The 21,559-nt window shown below is 41.1% G+C and overlaps 1 protein-coding gene across 1 annotated transcript; it reads left to right on the top strand.

Annotated features, from left to right (window-relative positions):
* The first annotated feature begins 6,463 nt into the window (after positions 1-6,463).
* On the top strand, positions 6,464-15,504 carry LOC115897726 (ubiquitin-conjugating enzyme E2 Q2-like). The gene is made up of 4 exons (XM_030931644.1): positions 6,464-6,903; positions 9,170-9,232; positions 12,819-12,944; positions 15,283-15,504. Exons 1-4 carry the CDS (start codon positions 6,883-6,885, stop codon positions 15,379-15,381), a joined length of 309 nt encoding a protein of 102 aa, XP_030787504.1. The 5' UTR covers positions 6,464-6,882; the 3' UTR covers positions 15,382-15,504.
* The last annotated feature ends 6,055 nt before the right edge of the window (positions 15,505-21,559 follow it).

Here is a 21,559-nt window from a genome sequence, read left to right as displayed (position 1 = left end):
CCATGAGTGCAGGGAACCCACTGATGGCAGCACAAAAATGCCACCCGGATGCCCAAAGGCATCCCTTCCACCTCTCCCAGATGTGCCCCTGCTGGCTAGGATGGCAGATGTGACAGAGAGAAGGCTGTGTGCCAATGTCCTTCATGATCTCTCTCTAACACACACACACACACTACTTGTGTGAGATGGGCACGGAGGTCCCTGACCTATCTCCTTCAGACTTTACCATAGTTGCTGTGACATCTCCTTTCAGGACAGTCTGGCTGGCTTTGTCAGGACCTTTCAGACGTGGTGACAAATATCGAAATCATGGGGCAGTGCTCAGTTCAGACTGTCCTACCAGTGCTAGTGAGGAGGTCTCTGTACCTGGGTCTTCCTGAAGAGTGGCCTCTTGGGATCTGGCCCAGGGACCTTCCATATCACCTGCACATGGCTCAGGGGTCCTGGGTTTATATTTAGAGTTTATACTTAAGGGCTACTGTCTTTGAAATTGGAAATCATCTCCCCAGTTTGTGTGAATACAAATAGTGTAATTCCTAAATCACTCCATTGACATTCACTTTTTTTTACAGCTTTATTGAGATATGTTTCACGTACCATAAAATTCACTGTTCACATTCCCTTATGAAAATTTTCTTCAGATTCACTTTTGAGCTAACTACAATTGTGATTAATAATGGGGGCAGTGGGGACACCATCCTGGTCTCTGGGCCAGGTGAGTTGGGAACAAGAACGGAGGGAAGCCACCAGGCCCTGTGCATCCGAATCTTGTCCCACAGGAGGGAAGTGGCAGGACATCGATGAATGAGTTTTTGGCTGTAGTTGTGTTAAGGGAAACATTTGGAACACTGATATTTTCTAGGCTTCGTTTAGATTTGATGTGTCAAGTTGATGCAGCTTTTGTCTCCTTCATGTGTGAACTGGCTCAGTGGCATTGAGCAGCAAGCTATGGGGTCGGAAAGCCAGGGTTTCCACTGGAATTCAGGGGAGGGGAAATCAACACCCCTTCCCTTCTCCCTTGGCAATGCTTATGACTGAGGGGGATATCCTCAACATAGTCAATGCTTTCACATTTTAAAATGAGAAATAAGGGACACACTTCCTGATTTCTTGAGCCGTCTTAAGTACAAGTGCCCATGTTTGGGTTTGCAGCAGTATTTAGCTGCTCCCAGGCAAGATACGTAGACGTTTTGTCTCCATCTTTCCTTTTTGCAAGGCATCATCACCGTAGGATCAGAACCTGAACCAGAACAGATTCTATCCTAATGCATGCCAGGAAGCAACCCATATAGTGCCGGAGGGACATCCAGCATCTCAGATTACTGACTCAGATGAGAGCAGAACGAGTGGAGAACTAGCCTTGGCTGGTTTTTAAAAGAAAGAGAGTATCTATACTGAAAAGGGAAGGAAGCGAGGGAGGGGGTAAGGGCCATTCTAAGGAAAAGACTTGAAGATACTGATATCTGGGATTCTCTAATGATTGGCCCAGCCAGATCATGTTAGAGCAGTGTTTCCTAACGGGGCTGACTTTGCTCACAAAGGGACATTTAAGGATGTCTGAAGACACAGACTGGAGAGGTATGTGTGTCTGTGTGTGTGTGTTTGTGTGTGTGTATGTGTGTTTGCATGTGTGTGTGTGTGTGCAGTGTGTGTATATGTATGTGTGTATGTGTGTGTGTAGTGTGTGTGTATGTGTGCGTTTGTGTGTGTGTAGTGTGTGTATGTGTGTCTGTATGTGTGTGTGTTTGTGTGTGTGTGTATGTATGTGTGTGCACGCACGCATGTGCTGCTGATATCTGTGGATGCTGCCAAGCATCCTACATTGCACAGGAACATCCCCAATCCCACCCCAAAAAAGAATCGTCCATGCCACAGTGTGAACAGAGCTAAGGCTGAGAAACCTGCCCTTCAGTGAAATTCAATGTCTATGAGCCTGCCATGCACTTGACTATCCAAGCAGGCTTTTAATCATTTACCCATGAACATGTGCAGACAATTATCAATTAGCAGACAATGGAAGAAAGCCGCTAACGTGAATGATAGTGATCAGAACACACAGAAAAAAAGGTAACTTGAGTGAAATAGATTATACCAGGAGAATAAAACTTGAGAGATAGATAGAGACAGAAAAAACAAACCTAAATACATGAAATGAGAACAAGAGGCTATTTAAAAAGTAGCAAAAAGTGGCTGGGGGCTGGACATGGTGGCTCACACCTGTAATCCCAGCACTTTGGGAGGCCGAGATGGGAGGATTGCTTGAAGCCAGGAGTTTGAGACCAGCCTCGTCAACCAGCCTGGTCTTTTCAAGATGCCATCTCAAGAAGAAAAGTAGCAAAAAATAAGCAGACAAATAAGAACTTTTAAAAATGAAAAATATGATAGTAGAAATAACAAACACTAAATAGCTTAGAATATAAAGTTGAGAAAAATCTCCCAGAAAGTAAGGCAAAAAATCAGAGTGAAGACAGAAGAGAAGGTGTGAGAAAATTAGGGGAAAAGCCTAAGAAAATAGTAGGAGTTTTACAAAGAGAGGACAGGGAAAATGCAGGAGGATAAATCATTGATAATATTTCAAGAGGCTGGGCGCAATGGCTCACTCCTGTAGTCTCAGCACTTTGGGAGGCTGAGGCGGGTGGATCACGAGGTCAGAAGTTCGAGACCAGGCTGACCAACATGGTAAACCCCAGCTCTACTAAGAATACAAAAAAAATTAGCCGGGTATGGTGGCACATGTCTGTAATCCCAGCTACTCAGGAGGCTGAGACAGGAGAATCGCTTGAATCCAGGAGGCGGAGGTTACAATGAGCCGAGATTGAGCCATTGCACTCCAACTTGGGCTACAGAATGAGACTTCATCTCAGAGAAAAAAAAAAAAAAAATCAAGAAAATCCCCACAAAAAGAACATGAGTATTCATTTTGAAAGGGTGAAGTAGACCCACATGCAGGCATATCATGGAGATATTTTTAAGTACTGGTGACAAAGAAACTATTTCATAAGCTTCAGGAGGGCCACATGCAAATAATTGGAAATAAGAATGACTTCAGATTTCTCAGGATCACACCAGAAGCCAGAAGACAATTGGGACAATGCCTTCAAACTTCAGAAGAGAACTCGTTTTCAATCTGGAATTTTTAGATCCAGACACACTATCAATGAAATGAGAAGATGGAATAAAGGCATTTTTAGATATGCAGAATCTCCTAGAATTTGCCTTCCATATGCCTTTTCTTAGGATGCTACTGAAGGATGTGCTTCTCCAAAACAAAGGAATACAGCAAAAAGCATCCAGGACACAGAGTCTCCCATAGGAAAAACAGTGGCTGTGAAGGGCATGCATGAGGTGTCGGGGCACCCTGTCCAGACTGAGGCAAGTCAGGTAAGTGTGTCTGAATATATTCAGATAGATTGACGGAGAGTGTAGAATTCAATTATTATATTTTATTTTATTTTTGAGACAGAGTCTCGCTCGGTCGCCCAGGCTTGAGTGCAGTGGTGCAATCTCTGCTCACTGCAACCTCCGCCACCTGGGTTTATGCCATTCTCCTGCCTCAGCTTCCTGAGTAGCTGGGATTACAGGTGCCTACCACCAAGCCTGACTAATTTTTTGTATTTTTAGTGGAGACGGGGTTTCACCATGTTAGGCAGGATGGTCTCGATCTCCTGACCTTGTGATTCGCCCGCCTCGGCCTCCCAAAGTGCTGGGATTACAGGCACGAGCCACCGTGCCCAGCCAATTAGCTCAATTATTGATAAAAACTGAAAACTACTGATTTTTAGAAATCCAACAATTATGACTCCAGGAAAAGTAAAACCTAGTGTAGAAGTTAAACTTAAGAGTGTTATACTACATAGCTTGGTTGTAAAGAGTGTGCTGACCTAACCCAGTCTGAACTCTATTTGGGGAGTGGGAAGGAGGGGTGTCTATGGTGTGGTGGGGGTATGCAAGACCCTACATTGCACACGTGGCACCCCAGCTGCCTTATGTGGCAGCCAGTGGGCATGATATTTTATGAATTAAATTGTGTCCTCCTCAGAAAATATATGTTGGAGTTCTAAACCCCAGTACTTCAGGTGTGACCTTATTTGGAGATAAGGTCTTTAGAGAGGTTACCACATTGAGATCATTAGATTGGGCCCTAACTCAATGTGGCTGGTGTCCTGATAAAATGTGGACACAAAGATAGATATACACAGGGGAGATGACAGAGAAGATGGCCATCTACAAGCCAAGGAGAGGGGCTGGAACAGATCTTTCCCTCACAGCCTTAGAAGGAACCAATCCTGCTTGCCACCTTCATCTTGAACTTCCAGTATCCAGAACAGTGGGACAGTACATTTCTGTTTAACCTGTCCAGTTTATGGTACTTTGTTATGGCAGCCCCAGAAAATTAATGCATGGGATGAGTGGACAAAACTGAGCAGTTTTGTGTGTATGTGTGTGCACGCATGCGCTTCTGAAGCATCCTACATTGCATAGGACCATGCCCATTCCTGCTAAACCGCTCACCTGCTAAGCTGAGAAATCCACAGGTGGTATCTGACACCGGAAAAATCAAGAGGAGCAGCAGAGGCAGTGACTTAGAGGTAGAAAGGAAAATATGGAAAAATTCGGATGAAAGAGTTGAATGGATTTGCCCCTAGGGAGAGGGAAATGGGAAGATAGATGATTGCTATTGTTTTTAAAAGGCCTTATAGAATGTTTTAACTCCAAAACAGATGCTCATATGCCTTTGTTAAAAATGGAAATTTAAAAAAATTAAAGGAAGGGAAGGATAGGAGGAAGGCGGGAGGAAGGGAGATGTGCTTTTTACAGCTGATACTTCCTGACTAGTAACTAGGGAGAAATGCTTGGGCTGAAGTGTACCCTTCTGTATGCTGAGCTCCTTAACAGAACCCACGAGGGAGAAGCCTGGGAAAGCGTCAGGCCCCGGCCCAGTAGGACACTTCATTCTCGCAGGTCACCAAGGTTTCTAATGTTCACCCCCAGAACTGATATTGTCATGAATGAATGAAGCCAAAGAGGTGGGTTTCTATTAGGGCAATCCGACGCAGCAAAGGGGGCTTGATGGAGGTTTCCGGTGCTAAGACAGAGAGAACTCTTTAACATCCCCTGCCTGGTAGCCCGCACGCTAGCACACTCTAAGTTGATGAACTTGGTCCCACCCACGGTCACACAGCCATGACTGTCTGGACAAAGGACAGTGCTTTCATTTGGGTGGTTCTCTTCCAGGAAGTTTTTGTATTTGATCTCATGATAACCTAGAGAGGCCGGCTAGATGAGTTTTCTTCTCATTTTCAGACAAGGGAAGCAGGAGACAAGAATTGCTCACTCCAGCCAACTGAAGCATGCTCTTCTTGACACAGCTCTAGGCACATGGTTGGTGCAAAAGAAAAAAAAAAAAAAAAAAGAGCATTATGTCAATTTCATTGATCAACAAAAGTGATGACTCCACTGCCAAGTCAAGTTGATAGTGCCTGGGCCTCTGAGTTCAAGAGCCTTCTAGACAAAGAGCTCTGAGCTGAAACATGAGCATGCACACATATGCATCTCTCTGGGTCTGATGAGATAATTTGGATACTTGGTTGTTATCCTTGATCGTTTTCCTGCCTCATTAATGCACGTGTAGCCAACACAATAAGAATCATAGCTAATAACGGCTAAAGCTGAGGACTTTCCTGAGTCAAGCAGCAGCTTTAAAAACTTTAAAGTTTTCACATAGACTCTCATTGAATAATTTGTTTTTCAGATCAAGAAACTGAGACTTACTATGACATTTGGGATTAAGTTAAAAAAAAAAAGAAAGAAACTGAGGCTTAAAGCTGTCAAGTATTTCACAGCCAGCAAGTGGCTAAGTTGGAACTTGAACCCAGGCATCCAGCCCCGGGATCCTGTGCCCTTACCCATTATCCAGTGTTGGCTACGCAAAACTAACGTGTGAACATTTTCAACTCTAAGTGGGTGACATATTTTTCACTATATTTTATGTAGGTGACTTTCAGTTTGGGGGTACTCTACTTACATAATTTATTCAGCTGGATATTATCTGAGAACAAATATAAACTAATGAACTCTGAAAAACATAAAACATGAGCAACATGATGTCACTACAAAAGACAAATCAGCACATAGCCTTCTTGTGACTGTATTTTGCCCAGGAACTAATAATCAGCCTGAACTCAGCAGTGCTCTGTTCCCTTGGGAGACACATCCACTCACTCACCCACCCTTGGGAGACACACACACACACACACACACACACACACACACACACACACACGAGTTTGTGGTTATGCCGCCCTGGGCCTCCACTCTGCAAGTGTGAGGAAGGGATCAGATGGGTCGCACAGAAAGGTGCTGGGTCAAGGGGAGAAGGGGGCAGCCAGGAGCGAGTGCACGCTCTGGACTCGTGTACCCGCCGAAACGGGTGCGCGCGGGGGCGCCGGGTTGAGGAGTGAGGGGTGACGGGGACGGTGGCAGGGTGGGGGCAGCCCTTTCCCAGGCGGTAGCGGGGACGGTGGTGCTGCTGCCCTTTTAAGCTGCGGCTTGACAGGAGCCGCACCTCCTGTCTGTGGAGTCGGTTACAAATGGAGCAGCCCCCCAGGCCTCCACACAGCTCCCGCCAAGGCCTCCGTGCCCCTTGCCATGTTCCGGCCGGCTCCCACAAGGGTCGAGGTGGCGGGGAGAGGCCGAGTCGCGAGAGCTCCGCCGGGCGGCCCCGCCAGGTGGTCGCGGCCATGACAGCGGCTCCGGAGGAGGGCTCCCCTTCTGCGCCCCTCCCCGCGGAGATGAGGGGAAGATGTCTGTGTCAGGGTTCAAGGCCAAACTGAAGTTGCTGGCGTCTATCTTCCACAAGAACCAGGAGCCCAGCCGTCGCTCATGCTCCACTGCAACATCACGGTGAGGCGCCCAGCGGCGGCCTCGCGAGGCAGGCCGAGGGCGGAGAGGGGGCGCCCAGAGTCCCGGGACAAAGGGGAGCCTGCCCCGGAGAGGCCCCGGTTCCCCGCCCCTTTCTCCCTCAACTGGCCCGGCCCTGCCCCGGGACTGCGCGAGGTTTGGGTGGGAGGAGGCGGAGGGCGCGTCTCTCGGCTCCTCGCGCCGGGCTGGCTTAGGGGCTGCTGGATCCTCTTGGCCCCCGCCGCCGCGCTCGGAGGTGGAAGACTGCGGAAGCCAGAGCCCTCTCGGGACCCAAGGTCGCCCTCCGTCAGCCGGCCTGCTCCTAGGACCGCGACAGGGCGGGGCAGGGCGGCTCCAGCTTTGTTTGAGTCCAGGCGGGGAATGGGAAAGGCTTTTGAGATTTTCGGTGTTTTGGCCGAGTGCAGTGGCTCATACCTGTAATCCCAGCACTTTCGGAGGCCGCGGCGGGCGGATCACCTGAGGTCAGGAGTTTGAGACCAGCCATGGCCAACATGGTGGAAACCCCGTCTCTACTAAAATATACAAAAATTATCTGGGCATGGTGGCAGGCGACTTAATCCCAGCTACTTGGGAGGCAGAGGCAGGAGGTTGCAGTGAGCAGACATCAAGCCTAATTCACTTTTTGTTTTGATTAATTTACCCTTTTTGAGGGGTGGGGGCTCAGCTTTGTCATGTATAAAGTGAAGGATAGTAACTGGGCTGATGGTTACAGACTTGGATGCATGTCAGAACCACCTCAGAGAGCTTTTTAAAAACAGATTCTCCTCAGCACTTTGGGAGGCCGAGGTGGGCGGATGATGAGGTCAAGAGATCGAGACCATCCTGGCCAATATGGTGAAACTGTCTCTACTAAAAATACAAAAATTAGCTGGGCGTGGTGGCACGAGCCTGTAGTCCCAGCTACTGGGGAGGCTGAGGCAGGAGAATCGCTTGAACCCAGGAGGCAGAGGTTTTCAGTGAGCCGGAGATCCTGCCACTGCACTCCAGCCTGGCGACAGAGCAAGACTCCATCTCTTAAAAAAACAAACAAACAAACAAACAAACATTCTCTGGGTAGGCTTTGAAATGAGCATTTCAAAAATGCTCTTTCAATCACTGATGCAACCAAAGTCTTTGAGACTTTTAGACTAAGTATATATTCTTTAGATACTCAGAATAGTTTGATTTGGAATGTAACAATTCAGGGAAATGAAGAAGGGGTGATTTATATTTTGGAAGCTGCTGCTTGCTTCCTTTTTCCATTTAGTTTTTAGCAGACAAAGAATGTCTAAAGAGATGCAGATTGAAAGGACATATAAGTTAATTCTGCATGGGTATGTTTATCAGCACGGCATTCTCCAGCTTACTAATCCAGCAGAGTTCTAATACCCTCTGTGATCATGGGTTTGTTTTTCTTAAGAATTACTCCATCGGAGTATCTAAGAACAGATGCTTAGATACTGCTGAGACCTTTGTTGGTCTTGCTTGATCTCTGTATCATAGTTTCTTGATATGTTACATATTCTGGGTTCTAACCTGGACTGGCCTTCATGGTTAAAGATGCATTTATATACTGTGCACTGGCCCGGAAGCTTATCTTTTGAAATTTGCCTTAACTGGGTATGAAGGCCCTTCCTAAAATCCCATTACATTCATTTCTAAACTTGGTAATTGTAAATTGTGTCAGCTGTTAAATTCTGTCTTGTAGAGAGATATTTTGTAGTAAATAACAGGTTTTTAAAACTGAAATTTGCTTTTTAGTAAGGTGGTAATCATTTCATAATTCTTAGTTTTGTGAGATGTCTATAAATAACACATCTGATCTTTTAAAATATAAGGCAATTGAATTTATATAATGATTCAGGCTTTTCAAAGTTAAAAAGGTAGTTATTTTAAGGAATGGATAGTTTGTGACATTTATTTTAAACAAAATAAGCCACTGATCTTATACACATAGCCATGTAAGTAAAATGTTTTCTTATTTTAAATTAGATTATGTTTTAACATTTTTTTGGTTTTGCTTTATATTTGACTGATTGCTTTTCTTTATTCCTAATTCTTTTATTTGTTCCATTTTTAAAAGCTGATAACTGTTGTTTGTCAAGTCAAAGTTGGATTTAAAAATAAACATTTAATTTTAATAAGCTGATAGCAGCACTGCAGTGACAGATGGTTGAGAATTTGTCACTAAAGCTGTGGCACCAGTCTTCTAATGGACTCAGCCTATATTCAGCCTGTGTAGCCCTGGCAGATTCTTTCTCTATTTCAGAATGGGACAACAGAGGAAGTGACTTCAGATGAAGAGGAAGAGGAAAAAGAGGGGATGGCTGAAGTAGGTATTTTATATAAGAATGATATTTCATAAATGTCATCATTTTTGGTTTGAGTAATTCTCTAAATCTCCTTTGTAAACTACTATTAATGTGGAATAATTGAAAGCACATTGTATTTGGAATGGAATATAATTTCTCAACTCTGGCTTTACCTCTAACTTATGAGACACCTTTGAGCAAATTGCTTTATCTGAATTCTTTGGATTTGATTTCCTGGAAAACAAAAGCTCTTAACTTTTAGCACCAAAGTTTTATTTATATTTAATACTAATCAGTCCTTACCCTGTATTTGGTTATTTTTAGGCAGAGAAACTGGTAAGTTTAAAAAATTTTATGTTTGCATAAAAGAATTTGAGAACGTGTTAGGGACTACTCACCAGAAGTAGTGAAACTGTCTCTTGTTAAAAAATCATCAAGGGATTTTGTTTGTCTGTTTCATGCTGCTATAATAGAATATCAGAGACAGGGTAATTTATAAAGAACAGACATTTATTTTCTAACAGTTCTGGAGACTGGGAAGTCCAAGATGAAAATACCAACATTGGGTGTCTGAGGGCCTTCTTGTTGCATCCTCACATGGTAGAAGGCAGAAGGGCAGGAGAGCAAGCTAGTCCAATGTGTGAAGCCTCATTCATAAGGGCCTTAATCCCATTAAGGAGGAAGGAGCCCTCTTGGCCTAATCACCTCTTAAAGGTCCTACCTCTTAATATCATCATATTAGAAACACCTGAATTTTGGAGGGAACACATTCAAATGGTAGCAAATTTAGTAGAGCAAATTCCAAAGACATTGAGCCTAGGCCAGTTGTCAGTTATGGGTATAATTTTAGATGTTTTCAGACTCTGAAGCTTTGCATTTAAATTGAGACTTCAGAACAAAGATCTATATCTCTGCGTTGACCAAATAGAAGGTATGTGAATTTTATGGTCTTGATTGTTTTAAAAGATTTTTTTCTGTTTGGGGTCTTATAATTAATTTAGGCTTTCATTTTCTTGGTTTGGAAATTATTAATTTAAAATATACTTTAGAGTTATCCAGAACTGAAGAAGTAGTGTTGTAGGCTTGTTTTCGTTTTTTTTTTTTGAAACAGGATCTCACTGTCACCCAGGCTGGAATGCAGTAGCGTGGACACGGCTCACTGCAACCTTGAACTCCTGGGTTCAAGCAATCCTCCTGAGTAGCTGGTACTACAGGCAGGTGCCCCATGTCCAGCTAATGTTCTTTTATTTTTTGTAGAGTTTGAGTCTCGTTCTATTGCCCAGGCTGGTTTTGAACTCCTGGCCTCAAGTGATCCACCACCTCGGCCTCCCAAAATGCTGGGATTGCAGGTATATGCCACTGTACCTGGCTGTAGGCTTGTTTTATGAGTCTGGGGGTAAAATACTTCTTAAAATCGTCCAGTTAGAATGGGAGTTTGTTTTAATGTTTTTATGCAGTTTAGCTGAGGTGGAATAAGCTGCATGAAAACATTAAACCTTTTCCGTGGGTCAGGCAGCCATTGTATAAAAATCATGTACCCTTTCATTTTTCCCCTCGCAAGATAATAAACAAGGGACCACAACTTTGAGGGAAATCTAGAAAGGTAAGAGACTGGACTTCAGAGGTGTCAGATTAGGACCGGTGAAAAGCAGATATTCTAGGCTCCTAAAATAACGTGGGAATAGGCCCAGAACAATCTTGGACATGCTGTGTTTGGGTGCATTGGATGCCTTTCTTTTGAGAAGGAAGGTTGATGTGTTGAAGTCATGGAAAGCAAGATTGGCCAGAAAAGGCAGATGGTTAAAAGTCTTGAATTCGAGATAGGCATGTTTCTATTTGGTGTTGTTATTGTTAGGAAGGCCTTAAGCAGGGAATAGTGTGCTGAGGATATTGCTTTACAGAGATATGTTGAATTCTGTTTGCGATGTGCTAATACTTAGGTGGAGAAGTTTTGTGGATGGGAACATGACTGAGGTTGAAGGTATAGGAGGAAATACAGGCCAACAGCATTTGTGAGCATTGTGAGGAAAACAAGCATAGGATGGAAGATCAGGGCTGAAAGGTGCACACTGGGAGAAGGGAGCTCCGTGAAGTATGGAGTAATGGGCAGAGTTTGAGTGAAGGTAGTCAGTAACCTAGTCTAGAAATCAGAGAAGTAGCTGGCTTGGAAAAAAAAAAAAAAAATCAAGACGAATATAAACTACTCTTTTAGAGATATTGGCAATTGAAGTAGAAAAATAAAGTAACTGAAAAAAGTTGGGGTTTTAAAAATTCTGCATATATTTGTATATATGTAAAAACAGTATGGAAAGGGAGGGAGCAGAATGATGTGAATAAAGATGTTATTCTGGGGGGTATTATTCAAATTCTTTTGAAATTATTATTATTTTTTGAGATAGGGTCCCTGTCACCCAGGCTGGAGTGCAGTGGCATGATCATAGTTTATTGCAGCCTCAAATTCCTGGGCCCAAACGAGCCTTCTATTTCAGCCTCTCGAGCACCTGAAATCAAATTCTTTTTCTAACTCATTTTTTAGTTATTAACATCAATAGGTGCTTACTACATAAAACCATAAACTGCAATTAGGGGAAAGCACCAAATATCTCCAGAGATAACAACTAAAATTAATTGAAATTAACATTTCAATATGAGTTCTTCTGGTCTTTTCCTGTGCATATTTCAGCATAATTGAAATTCTTTCTATTCCTTTGTGTACTCCATTTTTCATTTCAAAGTTTTTCAGTACAGGAGAAATGATGCTGTGTTGGTATTTCAGTGGCCTGTTAACATTTCATGGACTTGAGTTAACTGTTTTGCTATTTTTGCTCATGCATATTTTGTGTTTATTTTTGTGGTAGCAAGGTTGAAGTAGGTATCCTTATGCCTAAATTTGTGTTTACATCTTGGACTAGTGTCTTGGAATACAATTCTAGGACTCGAGTTTCTGGAACAAACTATGAACAGTTAAAGTTCGTGACACCTGCTGCTAAACTGTCTCAAAGGTTCCTCTTAAGAGGAGATTTAAAAGATGGCTTGTCCAGGCGTGGTGGCTCATGCCAATAATACCAGCACTTTGGGAGACCGAGATAGGTGGATCACTTGAGGTCAGAAGTTTGAGAGCAGCCTGGCCAACATGGTAAAACCCTGTCTCTACTAAAAATGTAAACAAATTAGCTGGGTATGGTGGTGTACGAATCCCAGCTACTCAGGAGACTGAGGCATGAGAATCACTTGAACCTGGGAGGCAGAGTTTGCAGTGAGCAGAGATCACCGCACTATACTCCCGCCTGGGTGGCAGAGTGAGACCTATCTTTAAAAAGGAAATAAAAATTAAAGAAGTAAATAAATGATGGCTTATTTCATAATAGTTACGGCTTTGTAAAGCTTTTAAATCTGCTTTACCCAGAGTCTAGCTTTTAAATAAAATATGAGATATAAAAGGTGGGAGCCTCTTGAATGGAATGTGGGGGCTTTTTCTCTCTCCCCATAGGATAGATATATTCTGTTTCTTGTCCCCCATTGAGTCAAGAATAATTTAACTTTTGGCATAAGAAACTGCTGAAGAAAAATAGGTTGAATAAGCTAACATTTTTCTTCTTTTTGCAGGATATAGAAGACTTAGATCACTATGAGATGAAAGAAGAGCCTATTAGTGGGAAAAAGTTGGAGGATGAAGGAATTGAAAAAGAAAATTTGGCAATATTAGAGAAAATTAGGCAAGACCATTTAAATGTGTAAATGTGTGTAAATAGCTAGAGCCTGGACTTTTTAGTTAAGTAATTACAGTTAATACCAGGCAATTCATGAACATGCCGATCTCAGCTGCTGTCCTCCTCCATTCCTGCCTTAGTCATATGTTTATTGGTTTTGAGACAGGGGCTTGCTCTGTCACCTGGGCTAGAGTGTGGTGGCACAATCATAGTTCACTGTAGTCTTAATTCCCCAGGCTCCAGTGATCCTCCTGCCTCAGCCTCCCAAGTGTCTCGGACTATAGGCATGTGCCACCACACCAGGCTAATTTTTTTGATTTTTAGTAGAGATGAGGCCTCACTATGTTAATCATGCTGGTCTTAAACACTTGAGTTCCAGTGATCCTCCTGCCTTGGCCTGCCAAAGTGCTGGGATTACAGGCATGAGCCACCATGCCTAGCCATGGTCATATGTTTTGTTGCCCAAGGTTATCTTTCTCATCTATGAATAGCCACTTTTTACCCTGTTCATCTTCTCTTCACATCCTGGAACCACCTGCTGATCCCTGTATATGCCCCTTTCCAGCCTGTTTATGTTGTTTTCTCTGCTTACCTTCCTTCTGTGGCATCTGTATATTCAAATTCATTCTCTCCTACAAAACACAACTGAAGTTATTTCTCCTTCATGAAGCTGACTTTGGTCCATCTTGCTCTGACCAAATCAAAAGTAATTCTTCTCTTTTGACTTTACATCTCTTTTATGTGAAGCAGCAGGATGGGAAAGGAACACTGAGTTTGGTGACAAACACATTTTTTGGTTTCACTTTGCTCAGCTCTAAAATATGGATAGACAGTACATACCTTTTGGATGACTGCTATGAAAAATAAACAAGAATGATGTGTGTATACACATAAAAAGCTCAGTCAGAGTAGGGAAGCATCAAATGATTGTCTGAACACTTACTACTTCCTGCCTTGTATTAGAGCCATTGACCAACTCCACAAAATCCGAGGACAAGTTACTTTGTCTTGGGTACAGATTCTCCAAAACAGGGTATGAATTGTTAGGCAAGTAGATGCCAAATGTTGAAACTGGATAGATTACTCTCCCTCCTTCAATCTTAGTTATATATTTAATTAGTAATTTTTCATAGAGGAAAGAAATTTAGTTAAATTTCCATATCTTGATTGTTTAAAAAACTAAGTTTGTAGCATTTGAATTAATGTTACTGTACTTTCTGTGTCTTGTGATCGATTACGGTTTATCTTCAAGTATAAATTCTTGAACACTTTTGCATGACTGATACTATGCTAAGTACTTTATATATCTTCTCATTTAGTCTTCATAGCTGCTGTGTGAAACAGGTGCTCTTCATATTTTAGAGATAGGAGAAACTTCTCATATTTTATAGATATGAAACGAGCTCATGATCACATAGCTAGGAAGTAATATCTTTGTAAACTTAACTTTTTTTCTTTTTCAAAGTATAGTGCAGTCTTTAAAACCTTTAGTTTCACATGACCAAAAAGTAGTTCCCTTTCTATTTAGTCTTAGGGTAAGATATTGATGTGTTTTCAACTTTGGAGAAGATCCTGCACTGAAAAACTGAAACCAGTTGTGCGTAGGCACACGTTTCTCAGTGTCTTCATGTGTGAACTAGACCATCTGTGTAATATTCTTGCTTGTAGTCTTATGAATGGAAGTCTCTTTTAGTTAGTAATGTGTCACCTTGAGTGTCTTCTAGTATTTTCAAAAATCGCTGGGGTTTGGAATTGACTCATACTGAATTCTGTGCTATCATGGAGTCCATGGTGGTCTGAACATGTTGGCTAGAGTTTTTCAGATGATAAGAAATAGGAAATGAACCAGACTTGTGTCTAATTTTATATTCTCTTGAAACTTCATAATGCTTCATTTAATTGGACTTTTTTTTCTTCTTAAAATGTTGAGTGGTGGTCAATTTTTATTGTAATCTTTTTCTTTTTCTTTTTCTTTTTTTTCTTTTGAGATGGAGTCTTGCTCTATGGCCCAGGCCAGAGTGCAGTGGTGCCATCTCAGCTCATTGCTATGTCCACCTCCCAGGTTCAAGTGATTCTCTTGCCTCAGCCTCCTGAGTAGCTGGGACTATAGGCTTGTGCAACCATGCCTGGCTAACTTTTGTATTTTTTAAGTAGAGATGGGGTTTCATCTTGTCGGCCAGGCTGGTTGCAAACTCCTGGCCTCAAGCGAACCACCCTCCTCGGCCTCCCAAACTGCTGGGATTGCAGGTGTGAGCCACCACGCCTGGCTACTGTAATCTTTTAGATCAGGTTGAAATACCTTAAATCTTTAAATTAGTTGGCTCAGTAGACCCTGGTAAACAGTGGCTTTTGTGTTTCAGGCTGCAGTGTCTGGGTCAGTGCAAGCTTCAGATAGACTTATGAAAGAGCTCAGGGACATATACAGATCACAGAATTGTAAGACAGCTAAGGAGCTCTAAAACCCTACTCTTCTTATTGTTCTTTTGCTCTTTTCTGTTGTCAGATTATAAGTGTCATTTCTTAAAACTGGGCAAAAATGGAAATGTTTACTAGCTTTATTTTGTAAAATTCAAAGGCAATCAAGTTCCAAAAGATGTAGGGGGTAAGATAGGATGAGTTTACTTGTTTTTTGGATTTAAAGAAATTGTTTTTATAGGTCCATCGGAATTTTTTTTTGTCATTTTCCTGATAGAGTGAACTCTTACATGATTTTTATCTTCTGGCAAAAAGCTTGAGCAATACTGCTTGGAAAGTAAATAAGAGTAATATATTTCATTATACAGAGAATGATTGCCAAGTTGATTTTTATGATTTTTCCCCCAGTTTTGAAAGCCACATAATCAACTCTTATTGTAGAGGTAGTTATGTTATTACTTTAAAAATATATAGGTGTAGTACACTTGTAGTCCCAGCCACTGGGGTGGTGGGAGGCTGAGGCAAGAAGATCTTTTGAGCTTGGAGAGGTCAAGGCTGCAATGAGCTGTGATTGCACCATTATATTCCAGTGTGGGTGACAGAGCGAGGCACCCTGTCTCTTAAAACAAAACAAAACAAAAAGTGGGGGAAGTGAGGGGTGGGCATCATATTGTACGTGTATATATAGGACAGTTGTACAAAAATACTGATTTTTTAGTGATTTAACTTTTCTTTTTTTCTTTTTTTTGAGATGGAGTCTTGCTCTGTCGCCCAGGCTGGAGTGCAGTGGCGGGATCTCGGCTCACTGCAAGCTCCTTCTCCTGCTTTAGCCTCCCGAGTAGCTGGGACTACAGGTGCCCACACCACACCCGGCTAATTTTTTTGTATTTGTTTTGGAAGAGATGAGGTTTCACCGTGTTAGCCAGGATGGTCTCGATCTCCTGACCTCGTGATCCACCTGCCTCGGCCTCCCAAGGTACTGGGATTACAGGCATGAGCCACCACACAGTGTGGCTTTATCACACAGTGATTTAACTTTTCATAGTTCCATCCATGGGAAATTGTTCTCCTTGAATCCCTTGGCTAATAATACAAGTCTAGGAAAGCATATTAAACTTCTTTTAAATTCTTGAGAAAATTATATACATGTGACTGTTTTCCTTTAGAATGACTGCAAACTCTGAACGCCCTTATTAGATTAGATTTAGGCTATTATGATCTCTTTTGGACATTTATTCTAAAGGAGCTGGAAGCTATAATGACTTCTATTTTTCCTGAGGATATAGAGCAGCTTAAGATCTTCTCTTTCTGGATTTTACCTTAGGTGCTCTATTTTAGCTTTCAGATTAGTTCATTTCTGAGTTAGTTGAAAAAAAAAATTCTCTTTTTGTTTGAACTGTTTTTTGTTTTGTGATTCTTAGGGTTGACCCTGATAGTCCTTTGCACAGTGATCTTCAGATCTTAAAAGAAAAAGAAGGCATAGGAGATATTTTGCTTAACTTATATTTTAAGTTAAGAAAATTGTTACAGGACTCTATATTTTTCTAATGGGGGTGTATATTTGTACAAGTGTTTTAGAAAACAATTTGGTAGAGTGGAAGATACTCATACACTATGGTTCAGGAATCTTGTGAATATATACTCCACAAGAAATGAGTATGTAGGCGCCAGGAGATACAGGAATGTTCAGAGCAGCATCATTTATAATAGCCCCAAACAGAAAATAACCCAAGTGTTCATTCCAAGAAAATGAAGAATTGTGGTATTCATAAAATGGCTTATAGCTATGTGGGACAAGATGGGCGAACCTTGAACATTGTGTTGAGCAAAAGAGACCAGACCCCCAAAACCTATTTTGTACAATTTCGTCTATATAGAGTTCAAAAATAGGCAAAACTGATGTTGGTTAGGGCATACATTCTTAGTGGAGGCAATATCACCTGCAGTGGAGTGAAAATTGGTCCTTAGAGTAAAAGAAAATCTTAGCTATTATAATAGTCTGCTACCCTCCAAAGGGCCATGGAATATAAACCGACATACAATATATCTGTGGTGTTAAAATTCAATGGGGCATGGGGGTATAATTAGGGAGGAAACTTCTAAAAAGTCTTCTTAGGGGGACAAAAATGAAAAGAAAACTGAGAAACACTTATTTCTGGGTTCATACTTGGGCAGTAAAACTATCAAGAACAAAGAGGTGATTACATAGAGGTTGGGGTAAGGAGTCCGTCTAGGTGAGAGGTAGGGAGGTGTGAACTGAAGGGTACATCTGTGGGCTTCTTGGATACTGGCTGGAATATATTTCTGGACCAGGTTGGTAGTTACATGGGCAAATAATTTACAATAACTTGTTAAGATATACCATAAGGTATATTTTATATACTTTTTTGAATGTATGTGTTACATTTAATAAAGTATTTTTAAGATACTAAAAATAAAGGTTACAAAGGAATAACAATAGAATCTAGAAAAAATGTTAAATCTAATGTGGAATCTAGACAAGATGTAATGGTTTAAAACCTATGGCTATATGAGGCATTTTGATGAAAAAAACAAAGATGTAAAAGAATACTTTGTTGTACTTACTCTAAGGATGGTAGTAGTTTTCTAAAAGCTTCTTACTTAGCTTTTTGTGTGTATATTTTTGCTTGGGGATATATCTTATGATTGAACTTTCTTGAAATTACCCTAATGTCAGTATTTTCTCTTACTTTTGTTATCATAGAAACTGTTGTGGTTGTCAACTGGGTTGTCGCTGCTAATGGCTACTACTTTATGGATTCATATGGGAGAACGAATGAAGCACGCAGGCCTAAAACAAAAAACAAAACACACACACAAAAAACAGGACGGTATTTTTCTTTTTTAAAACATTAAATCATATGTCCATATGCCCAACATCAGACTTAAGAAATAGAACCTTTGGCTGGGCATGGTGGCTCACGCCTGTAATCCTAGCATTTTGGGAGACCAAGGCAGGCAGATCACCTGAGGTCTGGAATTCGAGACCAGCCTTGCCAACTTGGTGAAACCCCATCTCTACTAAAAATACAAAAAAGTAGCTGGGCATGGTGGTGGGCACCTGTAATCCCAGCTTCTTGGGAGGCTGAGGTGGGAGAATCACTTGAACCCAGGAGGCAGAGGTTGCAGTGGGCCGAGATTGCATCATTGCACTCCAGCCTTGGTGACGAGAGAAACTCCGTCTCTGAAAAAATGTATGTATAAAAGAAATAGAACCTTATCGGTACCTGTAGTACCTTGTGTACCCCTCCCTTGTCATGTCTTCTTTGGGAGGTATCTTGAAGGGAATATGAAATCTTGGCCAGGAAACTGGAGGATTCATGACTGCAGGTGGTGTTCTCATTATTTTTTCCTGCTCTAGTTAGAACTTCAGGGAGAGGACGATCTGGGAGGTAAATGGCTGAAATTCTGTTGGATTTGTGTTTGTGGTCCATGGCTCCTGATATCAGAAAGAAGGGCCTTTTCTGGGGTTAGAGTATTTCTTAAGAGGCCTGGGAAGAATGTGATTGCCTTGAGCTAACTGACTTTCTGAAGAGGACCTTAAACTGAATTGCCAAGTTATTAGTATCGGGATTCACAGACTTTGGAGAACAGCAGGTATGACTCGGAAAGATGTACAGGAAGGAGCCAGAACAATATATATTTATGGCCTCTGATGTCCACAATGACAACCTGAGCATCATGAATAGTAAGCAAAATGGAACTTGAGATAAAATATAACACAAAGATGGGAATGAGGGCAGGAGGGAATACGACCTGGTCAGCAACTTGGTAAATCCAACTTGCTGTGCTTTTAAGGAAGTTGTTGTCTGATGTTACAGGCAACATCAGAATTACTGAATTGAATTCTGAGGTAGTACTTTAAGAAGGGTCTATTTAGATAAGTTTAGATTCATTTAGAGAATAATAGCCAGGGTTGGGAAGAGATTCTATTCTGTGTCCTAGGATAGCTGGTGAAATTGTGGATTTGGAGAGGAAAACGTGGGGGTTCATGATAGCTTGTCTTCAACTATTTGAAGGAGTATGTATATGAAAGCATTAGTTTTTATTTGTTTTTGGTGAAGATAGGGCATAAAACTAGAACTAATAAGTCAGATTACAGAGAGGCGATTTTCAACTCAATATAAGGAAGTGACTTGTAACTATTTAGACCCATCTGGTGATGTAGTCTTTGAAAAACAGAATGTTCTTCATCCTTAAGAATAACTTAGAAGGCTGAGATGTTAAATGGGAAGTCAGATAACTTCATGAGATTTTTGTAGAGCCTGAGAGTCTGGTTCAGAGTTAATATATACTAAGGTAACTCAAACTTCATTTTAACAGTCACCCTCAACCTTTTTTCCCCCTCCCTGAAGAACTCTTTTTATTTCTGTAAGATCTGGATTCCTGAGTTCCAGGGTACAGAGTTTATGGAATAGAGTCCCCAGGTTTTGATATAGAAGAGTTATTCTGAACTGTTTAAAATGAATTAAATCATCCATAATCTATTAAGGGGTTCATAGTCACTCTTTAGGGATTCACGTATTTAAAGATCTAAATAACATTAGGTTAAATGAAATTGTACTTTACTAAGCTTTACATCACCCTCTATAATTTCCATTATGTCTGTTAAATTATAGATAAAAGGTGAGCTACTTTATTTGAAAGTAGATTATAGTAACGGTCATTAAGTTGGTATCTCGTGTCATTAAGCTGGTATCTTGTGGATAGTCTTGCATTTCTATTGTAAGCTAGAAAAAGATTTCCTCTTATCTTTCATCTTCTATCTTATCTTCCTCTCTTCATATATTTTTATCAAGTCTGATGATGTTTGTCTTTTAATTGGACCAATTAGTTATTGCTGATACTTGGGTTCAAGTCTACCATCTTATTGATGATTCATTTGTATTTGTTTTTCTTGCTTTTTGCCCCAGTTTGTCTTTCTTTTAGATTTTTTGATGACTCTAGCTTTCTACCTCTGTCAGCATAGTTCTTACTCATCTTTATTACCCTACAGTTACAATATGTCTTTGATGTGTCAAAGTCTAATATAAACTTGTAAATTCATATTTTTTCCTTTTTCTTGTTAGTACAAGGACCTTAGCACACTGTGAGTTCATGTCCTTTCTCCCAAATATTTGCTGCTGTTGTCAAGTATTTCAAGTCTATACTTATCTAAAACCCTACACATAATTGTATAATCAGTATTCACTTAGATACATATGCATATTTGCTCTTTTTCATGCTCTTTACTCTCCACATTTTCATTGAGGATCCTCCTTTTCCTGTCTGAAAATATCCTTTAGTATTTCCTTTAGTGTGAGTCTACAGATAGAAAAATTCCTTTATTTTTTATTTTATTATTGAAGAGTATTTTCATTAAGTACATTTCTAGGTTGGCAGTTTGCTTTATTCAGCACGTTGAAGATATCATTCTTTTATGCTAGCTTGCATTATTTCTCTTGAAGTGGTGGTTAAATCTTGTGAAGTCTTTGATCAGTTTTGGAAAATTCTCTGCAACTGTATCTTCAGCTATTGCTTCTGTCCCATTCTTTTTTTTTCTTCCAGGGCTCTACGTATGTGATAAACTTTTCAATATGTTGTCTTTTATTTTCTCCATTTTCTGCCTTTTTGTCTTTTTGACCTTTTTCCAGTTTACTGAATCTCTCTTCTGCTAGGTTACTGCTTGGTTAAACTTGTCCATTAAGTTATTAATTTCAGTTGTGATAGTTCTAAATTGCAGAATTTCATATGTTTCATTTTTATAATTTGCATTTCTCTGCCAGGTTTTCAGTCTTGACCTGTCTTTCCTTGATCATGTTCAGCAGAGTTATTTTAAAGTGTGTCTGCAAACTCTGTTATCTCGATTCCTTGTGGTTTTGTGTCTGTTGTTTACTTCTCTTGTTTTCTGTTATGTCATCTTTCAGTCTCATGTGGCTTTTTATTTTTAGTGATAGACATTATATATGAAAAATTGTAGAACTAATTTGAAGCCTTGGATGATATTCTTCTCCAGAGAGGATTTACATTTGCCCCTGCCAGGGGCTTGGAAATTAGCAACCCGGGATTGTCTCATCCAATCAGGGATTGAGATGATTAAAGCTGGCCATCATTCCCTGTTAGGGCAATTTGCAGTTGGTTCTTCAGGGTCCCAACCTAAGGAGTGGGAGACTTAGCAGGGCCCCTCCTCGGTGTTTATCTCCCTATGAGCTCTGTGAGGCT

This window comes from Rhinopithecus roxellana, chromosome 5 (genome assembly GCF_007565055.1).
Source record: "Rhinopithecus roxellana isolate Shanxi Qingling chromosome 5, ASM756505v1, whole genome shotgun sequence".
Taxonomy (NCBI): Eukaryota; Metazoa; Chordata; class Mammalia; order Primates; family Cercopithecidae; genus Rhinopithecus; species Rhinopithecus roxellana.
This window is presented reverse-complemented; position numbering and strand designations above follow the sequence as displayed.

Coding starts and splice junctions, on each gene's coding strand:
- LOC115897726 (XM_030931644.1), top strand. CDS start 6,883: ATGCTCCACTGCAACATCACG. Junction 9,233..12,818: donor AAAAAGAGGGGATGGCTGAA/GTAGGTATTTTA, acceptor TTCTTTTTGCAG/GATATAGAAGACTTAGATCA. Junction 12,945..15,282: donor TTAGGCAAGACCATTTAAAT/GTGTAAATGTGT, acceptor TTTGTGTTTCAG/GCTGCAGTGTCTGGGTCAGT.